The sequence below is a fragment of the Kryptolebias marmoratus genome, linkage group LG11 (genome assembly GCF_001649575.2).
Source record: "Kryptolebias marmoratus isolate JLee-2015 linkage group LG11, ASM164957v2, whole genome shotgun sequence".
NCBI classification, from domain to species: Eukaryota; Metazoa; Chordata; class Actinopteri; order Cyprinodontiformes; family Rivulidae; genus Kryptolebias; species Kryptolebias marmoratus.
In genome coordinates this window covers 25,134,047-25,143,444 of record NC_051440.1, presented here as the reverse complement: position 1 = coordinate 25,143,444, position 9,398 = coordinate 25,134,047, and the positions used below count along the sequence as shown (strand labels likewise).

Genomic DNA, 9,398 nt, shown 5'->3' with positions numbered 1-9,398 from the left:
CCTCGCTCTGCTCAGCCACGCCGAGGGTCGACGCCTCGCTCTGCTCAGCCACGCCGAGGGTCGACGCCTCGCTCTATCCGGTCCACGCCTGCCTGGTCCACGTCTACGCCATCTTGGTCCTCGCTTACGCCATCTTGGTCCTCGCTTACGCCATCTTGGTCCTCGCTTACGCCAGCTTGGTCCTCGCCCACGCCAGCTTGGTCCTCGCTTGTTGCGCCCAAGCTGCGAATGAGCCGCACCCCTGAACTCCTGCTTTATGCAGCAGATGGCGCTTAGACCGCCGTCGGAACTCTTGCCTCGCCGCGGACGGCTCACGGGCCGCTCGCCTGAACTCTTGCTTTACAACGGAGGCCCACCCGGCCGCCCACCTGAACTTTGGCCATGCCGCGGACGGCGCTTGGGCCGCCCGCCAGAACTCTTGTTGAGCGTTAGGCCATGTCCGGTGGTTCCACCAGTATTTTGAGTTTATTTTGGTTTACCCTGGCCCTTTGCCCAGTCGGTTTTTTGTTTCTTGCCCTCCATCCTGCGTTTTGTTTTGCCCCCCACCACCCTCCCGTGCTAGGTTGTTGTTGTTTTGTTTTGGGGACTTCCGGAGCCGTCGCTTGGAGGGGGGATTATGTCATGATTTCTAGTATTTTGGGGTTTGTTCTTAGTTTAGTTTTGGGTTCTTGTTTTTCCTGCTTTCTTCAGTTTTGTTTTTTCCTTTTGAGTTTTATTTTAGACTTTTGGTTTTGTTCTCATGTTCTGTCTGTCTCTGTCATAGTTTGGTATTTTCAGTTTGTTGTCTTGATTATTGTCTTGTTTCGGTTTGTTATTGTTTCAGTTTAGTTTTTCCTGTTTATGTTTGCTGTCACTATTCACTCCTCCTCAGTCTACTCCTGCCTTCTGCCACACTTCCACTTTTGTTATTTAAAAATAAATCTTTTTGTTTTTTTAAATTATGAGTCTGCGAATTGGGTTTGCCACGCTCTCCCCACATCACGACAGTTTTTGTAAAATCTATTTGACTAAAACTGATTTACCTGAGCGAATTGACATTTTTCTAGTAAACACTGTAAATACAGCCAGCCTTTGTTAAGCATTAGCATCACACTTAATGCATGTCAGTCATCTGGATGATGGAATAATTTAAACAGATTACGCTCATTATGCATTACTTGGCCTTATTTCAGATGGAAATGTCATTGTTGAAAAAAAAAAGCCTGTGAAAATGAATCTTCATTAGGGTTTGAGAAATATTCCAAGAGTCCTCTTATAATGAGCATCACCAGACCTCAGATGGTAAAAAAAATAATGATGTCTGGAGACATCAACAGACTTTACAAAGAGAAGTGTCTCCGAGTTGGCATCATAGCTAGGTGTTCATCATTATAGGGAGTAAGAAATGCTAAACATGTCAAGAAACCTTAAAGCTGAGGCAAGTCTTTAAATCCTGCAAAGAAGAGAGAGAACTAAAATATGCTGTGAGACCTTAATGGGTGTCATGGCTGATACTCGGACAGCGATCCACTTTGTGATGTTTTAGCGAAAACCAATACATTAAGCTTCGACAACTCAACATGAATTTACATGAATCGGTTCAGCATCTGTTTTAGCATGCCCTGTTTTTTTTAATGAGTGTGGGCTGGGGATTCAGAAATAGAAACAGGCTCTGTGAATGTAGCCACCTCGCTCTGTCTCTGAAAGCAGCGCCTCAGTTGTGGCGATCACAGCAAAACAAGTCAAGTATACATGAGGGTTATGTAATTGTTTTCGTTCTATTTTTTTCCCCTATCGTACCTCAAAATGGAACACACAACATGTCAATATGGAATATGAGACTCATTAGCCTGGAAGTGATCCATTAAAGCGACCACTAGTTCAGTGGATTTGAAATTTACACTTTGGACAAGAAGAATGTATTTGCATTATAAATAGGTTATATTACCATTTTTCATCATATGTTTGAGAACAGATACAGTAATTTTCGAAGGGCTTAAAACCAAGCATGTAATTAAAGATTTTTACACTTAAAATCAAACTCAAAAAATCATCACTGCCACAATTACAAAACCAGTTTTGTGCACAAAACAGGAGCACAAAACCTGCAAATCTCCCTTAAAAGTACAGTTCAGATTTTCTGGGAGTTGGTTTATGTGGAGTAGTGATGAGTAGCTAGTATCTTACCTGCAGTAAAGAACGGTCAAAGCAATCTTTGTTTGGAGAATCAGGGATAAATTCTCATGGAGGAGCCAAGCTAATGACTACTTAAAAATAAACAGTAATTTTAAAAAACATCTAAAACAGAATGAACCTCAAACATGTTGAAAATCATTCAAACACTATGTTGTTGATTTTTATGATGCTTTACCTTTGCATTAGATTGTTACACAAAGTGGCAAAGAAAACAAAAATAAACAAACAGATTGTGCTCCAACATGGCCAGTATTTAGTTTAAAAAATCATAAATATTTCTGTAAAGTGACACAGTGTTAAAGTTTGCAATGAAATGTCCACCTGCAGCACTAAAGTTGTTGCTTCTGTGTGACATGAGAGTTTCTCCCTGATTCTTCAAACTGAGACTGCACTGACGGCTGTCTGCTGCAGGTAAGACACTGAAAACTACTATCTGAACTATACCTTTATTTGATCATAACAGTGATCTCCTCATGCATCATTCTGAGTGAAATGTTATTGAATTTTGCTTAGAGGATGAATTTTGTTTTTGTTTTTGCAGTAAAACACCTCAATATGTGAAAGGAAATAAACAAAGGAAATTTGAGGTTCTTAGATTATCTTTCCTATTTATTTTTGAGATCCAGTTTTTAACTTGCCCCACTCTCATGGAGATTTTGTTGTTTCTGGTAAAACTGTCAAATCACGATATATTTTTTTATTTAGTGCTAATTAGCATGTTAATATGAGGCATTGAATTAGGATGCTAAATAAACCTGTAGTCATTGAGATGATACCATGGTTTTTATAAGAGGAGCTATTCTGTGAAAATATTAGCTGTATAAAAATGTGATGCTGGATATAAACCCCCTACCTCTATGAGTGGGTGCCAGTGAGCGATGGGTTTCCGGGGGTACGTCAGCATCTCATTCCAGTGGTCTCGTCCCAGACTTTCAGCCTCATTGCCAACGCGGCAGACACCTATCACCTCATTGTGTCCAACCCTGTGGGGGACGCAGCGAGGGGAATAACACTCGTGAGATTCAGTTGTTGTCATTTAATGCACCACATGAGGAGCGCTAAATGTACAAACCGATCGTAATCCATGACTGCTATGAGCAGGCTGATTTGATCGATGTTCTCAGGAGGGACGTCAAACACGATGGCTTCATTGTACACCGGGTTCAGTGTGTTACGCTTGGTTGAGGTCTTTCTCTTCTTCAGCCTCCTTCCTTCGCACATAAGGGACACTTTCACGTATGGATCTGAAAGGCAGCATGGTACATTCACAGAAAGGAAGCATGTTTTAACTGAGATCGTGCTGCCGCTGAAAGTGAAAAGACAAAATGAGCTAAAATCAGGTTTAAACATGTTAAATGTTTGAAGGTGAAGAGGCAAACTTGAGAGTAAGTCTTTCTTCTTAGACCAGATAAGCTAATATGATATTTTCCACCACACCACAAAAAACTAAAGGTTCAAGAATTTGGATAAAAATCTAAAAATCTAGAGTCAGGCTGCAGGGTGCATTAAACAAAACCTACAGTTTGTGATGCAAACCAGTGTGTGTGCAGGGCTTTTTTTTTTTTTTTTGTGAAGTAACTTCACCCTTACTGAGTTTTTTACAATTCTATAAATTACAATGTTTTTAGAAAGCAAAATACTGTCATGTGCATGTGCCATAAACGTATAAAAGTTGAAAAAATATTAAAAATATGTTTCATTAATTTGACATTAATGCATTTCTCCCTGTTCAATAAAACATTTTTTCATCTGCTTTGCCTATGGATTCTAGCTGAGTCTAATTTCCAGCCCCATTCCTATTTAATAATCATTACTTACATGTTTTATTATTCACGAAAAGTTTAAATTAATATCCAAATAATAATAAAAATAAATTAAATAGATTTAAACATATTTCACTAATTATTTATCTTGTTATTTGTGTTTCTTAGTAAAGAGTTTCTAATATTTGATTTGTTACCTGCAAATCTTTTTATAATAGTATTTTTTTTATTGCTCCTTTAAAAAAATATTAACATTTTCACTCTCAGCATGAGGCACTTTGGTGCTCCGTAAATACACAGATAAACAGATGATCTTTGCTTTTCTTTTTCAGTTTTTTATTTGCAATGTAAATCTGGTCCAGGGAACTCTTCTATCGTTGATAATAAACCACTGGAGCATCTTACTGAATCATTTCTGAGCGGCGAAGTCGCCCGGCAAACCCACCTGAGGCTCCTGTGATGTCCATGGCTTTGAGATTTCTTGCTTTGATTATGGTGATGGTGAGTCTGCCAGCGGTTGGGAGATAACACAGTGAGAACATCAGCTCTCCCAGATCTACGTTGTCCTGAAATAAATATATGAAGTTTTTATATTAGTGCTGTTCATTCTCCCCTCGTCCCGCTGGGACGCACTAATATGAAAGTTTAATTTACTTTACTGCAGACACAGATGGTGCATATTTGAATATACAGACTGAAGTCCAGGGTCTTGATGCTATAAAATCTGAAGGCTGGCTGATCAAAATAAACATTCTTGAATCAATAACAAAACCATAACTGCAGCCTGAGAGATAAACATTAAAACCTAAAATCTGTCTCAGGGTTGTGAGCAGCCAGAGACTAAATATCCGTGGCTGAGGATCAAGGCTTTCTAATTAAATTACTGTGAGGTTGTGGTGGATTCAAAACAAGCCAAATCATAATGTGTTAAAGGGTTTGGCACTTGTTTACACCTCAGTTATGGATCACACCTGAGACACCTCGGAGAGGAAATCTTGGAGGCCTTTAACAATCACACCTGCCTCGTGCAGCGACAATATGACTCATAATTAAATTTAACGTCACAGTAAAAAATAAATCCCTGACAGTTTTCAGTAGTAATCCAGCTGCTGTTGCTTCTCTAAATAAACTTGTTGAATCCGAAATCACCTTTTAAACTACTCCTAGTTTTCTACGAGAGCATTCACATCCACAGACACACACACACACACGCCAAGCCCCTTTTTCCCCCAATTAACACATCTGAAAATAACAAGGTGGTGTGAAGGTGAGGCACGAGCAAGGTTGGTTACAGGAATGTCTCGGATTTGTCGTTTCACATGGAAAACAACTTCCTATTAGGAGATTTTACAGAAAATAACAAGAATTTATAGACATATTTCCTTATTTTTTGTCAGGTTTTGTTTTGGTAGTGTTTCTTTTTGTATTTTGTGTTTTGTTTCTGGTTTCTTTTGGTTTTGGTTTACTGTCTTTGTTGTTTTGTTTTCCTGTCATCAGTCTCCACTTACCCCTGTCAGCTCTGGTTAATTGCCACGCCCACCTCCACCTGTCCGCTATTGTAATCACTCACCTGTGCTCACTTCCCATAATCATCCTCAGCTTTAAAACCCAGTCACTTTCTCCACTTCCCCGCTGGTTCATTGTCCCTCGTATGTCTATTGTCTCTAGTCTCGTGTTGTTCCGTCCCCTCTCCTTTCCTCTCCTTTCCTCTCCTCTCTCAGTTTTATAAAAACCATTTTAAGTAAAATAAATTAGTATTAGATAAAAACTGGAGACTGTTTTTATATGTAAGTGTTTTGTATTTGTCCCTAAACAAGTGGTGTCCAATCCTGGTCCTCGACAGCCACCGTCCCGCATGTTTTAGATGTTTCTCTTCTGTAACACCTGATTTGATTGAATGAGTGACTGACAGGCTTCTGCAGAAGATGAAGAGGTGATTTAAACATTGAATCATGTGTTGGACCAAAGAAACAAATAAAACAAGGACCAGCATTGGACACCACTTCCTTTCACTGTATATTAACCTAATGGTAAAAATATTATTACCAGATATTTCTAAAAGAGTTGCTATAACTGAGTGACTTTAGTTTTTCTAAAGGAAAAAAAAAACTCAAATTTTTCAGTCGCAACAGAATTTTCCAAAAAATCTGTAATCAGTCTGTAAAACTGCTAAATGATAGTAGCATTCCCTGAAAGACCCGATGCTTTCCATGTCATAGTTTTAGATTATGCAAATCTGTTCTGGAAGCCATTTTCTCTATACAGTATGCCTGAAATGCCACAACAGGATAAAAAATTAAAAAATGTTGAAGCTGTAGTTGTTCTGAGCAACCTCATGGATTATTGTGAGATGTGGGGTGTGTTGTTATTCAGCTACTACCACGTCAAGTTTTCACTCAGAATGTGGAAAATTATAGCCATTTCTGTGTGGGTAATGTCAATTAGCTGTGGCAGCCATCTTGAATGGGACTCTAAAAGTGAATCAGTTCTAAATGTACATTAAGGGATTTTATTCTGAGTTTCATAAAAATCCATCTGCGGCTCATGACATGTTTTGCTAACAATGAAATAGGCATACACAGGCATTTACATGATCACCCTACGATAACGAAGGTGAGTTTGTATTTAGGTATCATTGAAAGCAACAATTAACCCCTTTTAAAGGTCAGAAGAAGTAATTGCACTTAAGAATCATTGTTTAGCTCCAACATCAATAAGTGCTCCTTCTTGTGCTGATTAAGACTAATTAGAGTAATATGGACAGTGCACACATACACACACACACACACACACACACTTGAACGCATTAGGAACCTGCTGCTCAATATTGCTGAAAATCAAATTGATTAAAATGAGTTAATTTATCACGGCCGACAGCCTCCTCACGCCTCGAAGCACACACAAACACAAGATGCTCGCACATATGGATGCACGCGTTCACACACACGCAAACAACAATTTTCCAGGGTTTTTGACACTCGGAGTGATGAGTCGTTTCATTACACGTGTTTCTGAGGCAGAATCCACCTTTGATCATCCGTGCTGCTTCGAGCCTCAGTCGGCCATGATGGACATACGGCTCGGAGGTTTAACACGAGTTCTGGAAGGAGCTCAAGAATCTGTAACCTGATACATTCTCTCTCTCTCTCACACACACACACACACACACAGGTAGGCCAGCAAAGTGATGCTGAATAAATAAGGCCTTTAGCTCTCCACCTATAATGTGATACCCTTCTCTCATCTCACACACACACACACACAGACTATAGACTCACGTTTTCAGGCTATAGAGTGTCGGTCACTATTCTTATGAGCACTCAAATCAAGCCTGCGGTTAGTATTATGGTCACTTGTGCTCTGCCAATGAAATTACTCTGGATCTCTAAAGCATCCCAATAAAGCAGAGAGAGTGTGGACAGTCCATCTTCTCCGATCAAAATACCAGGACCTGATGTCCCTCAGGAGCAGCCGGGTTGGCTCTACAAGCCTCCGTCCTGCTGTCTTTCATAATCACAAACTCACACTAACATGTTTAAGATCTTAACAAAACTATCACCTCAATGTGCCTTTTTAAAATAAACAAGTGTCTTAACATTTCTTATCACTGAGGAATTATTCGACTCGTGCATTCCTGCAGAAGAGAAGCAACTTTCTTTGGTCAGAGTCATGCAACAAAATAACTTCTGTTCATGCTGCATGTAGCTAAATGCCTTGTTGCCATACAACAAGGGGACATGAAACTCTCCATAAAGTGTTTTCATTCTTGTTCTCAGCAGTTCATGTGAAAGTTACAGTAATGCAGCAGAGGTGAAGAGTCACTCTGCAAAACATCCAAAAATACCAGTCTGCATGTCTTATAAAGCAGCTTAAATGCATTTTTTATTAGGTTTTTATTCAAAATGCACAAATGCAGGCTTTCAGAGGAGCACAAAAGAGAAGAGGAGTGTTTTAAAAAATATATTATGTTGCAGTCGTTCTGGTTTAAAGTTCTAAATGAAGAAAATGAGAAATGACTGCATTACTCAGTTTATAGGCAGCAAACTGAAGCCCATAAAGAGACGTACACCGTTCTGAATAAACAAAAAAAATATTTATCATGCCGCAGCTCTGCTTTGCTGCCTCTGCTGCTGCTGGTAATGAAGAAATCCAAAGACTGATGAAATCTAAAGGTTGGGAGAGATTTGTCAAGATGTTTTTCTAAATGTTAGAGAACTGGGAACAAAATTTCAAGTGAAAGTCTTGAGTTGTTCAGCTGGAAAGCAACACAAAGAATATATCAGCAAGTGCAAAAAATGACTGAAAAAAGAGAATATTTCTGTTGTAAACTGGTCAACAATGAATCTGGTTTGAAGTTATAAAGCCTGTAAAGACAGCTGAAATGTGCCATGACAAAAAAACAAAACAAAAACCATACAACAAGCATTTTGGCATCTCCTGAAGAGTCATGCAATAATGATGCAAACTTAAAGCAGTGAAAGAGTGGCAGCAACTACAAACAAAGGTGCAAGAAAACCCAGATAATTACGAGAAACATTTGGAGAGATGCATGATAGTTCTGGCATGTTGTTGGTGTCTGACAATAAAAGCTTTAGAGTGAAATATTAACAGAAACAAAAACAGTTAAATAAAGGTCAAATCTGGCCCGATTGTCACTAAATTTAAGGATGTATCTGAAAGAGAATCAATAAATCTTGTCAAAGAAGATAAAACAAATCTTGTTTTAATAGTTCCATGTTGTTTTTTTAAGGGATTAACTTTGGATCATCATAAAAACAACAGAAATCATATTTGAGAGCTGAAAGACTAATGAAACTTGCTGAACTAGCAAAAATTCAGTTTGCAAAACACTATCAAAAAGCTAAACATACCATAAAAAGATATAAATTGAGCAATTTTTCTGCATTTTTTAAAAAAGAAGAGATCTAAATGTATTTTTATGGGGAAAATATTTGTAGATAAAAGTTATAGCATCCATCTCCTGAGCATTTTGATATAAGAATGGCTAAAAATGTACAGAAACAATTAGCATCTTGATTTCTCTGCAAACAGGCTTAGTGATCTATATCACATAAAATGTGATAAAAGCAGATTGGAAACTGTTAACGTATTGAACATTTATGTTTGTTTTTTTCCTGTAACTTTGTTTGATTGGTGTATTTTTAAGCAGGAAAATATCAAATGATGAAAGAGATGCCCTTTTTTTATGCAAACCTGCACAGAAACTAAAGCGGACAGACTGAATTTACAAAGTAACACTAAAACCACAGTTGTAGCGCTCGTTATTTCTTAGGAGAGTTTCAGGTTTTGCCAAGATAAGGAAAGAAAGCCCAGCTACGCTGAACTGGTTTTGCAGTACATCCCTGGTTTCTTTCTTTCTCTTTTTTCATCTTCTATCACACCTGCTTCTCATTTACTAACCACCACACCTGCATCTTCTCTCAGTGTATTTATAGTCCC

General features: G+C 38.6%; 1 protein-coding gene across 1 annotated transcript in view; it reads right to left on the bottom strand.

The window, feature by feature from the left end:
• syt9b (synaptotagmin IXb) overlaps positions 1 to 9,398 on the bottom strand; it is a 49,568-nt gene that overhangs the window by 8,136 nt on the left and 32,034 nt on the right. The window contains exons 5-7 of the mRNA XM_017428938.3: positions 4,384 to 4,504; positions 3,248 to 3,419; positions 3,029 to 3,158 (exon numbers count right to left, since the gene is read on the bottom strand). Coding sequence (XP_017284427.1) covers positions 3,029 to 3,158; positions 3,248 to 3,419; positions 4,384 to 4,504 — 423 coding nt within the window. The remainder of the gene's footprint in view (positions 1 to 3,028; positions 3,159 to 3,247; positions 3,420 to 4,383; positions 4,505 to 9,398) is intronic.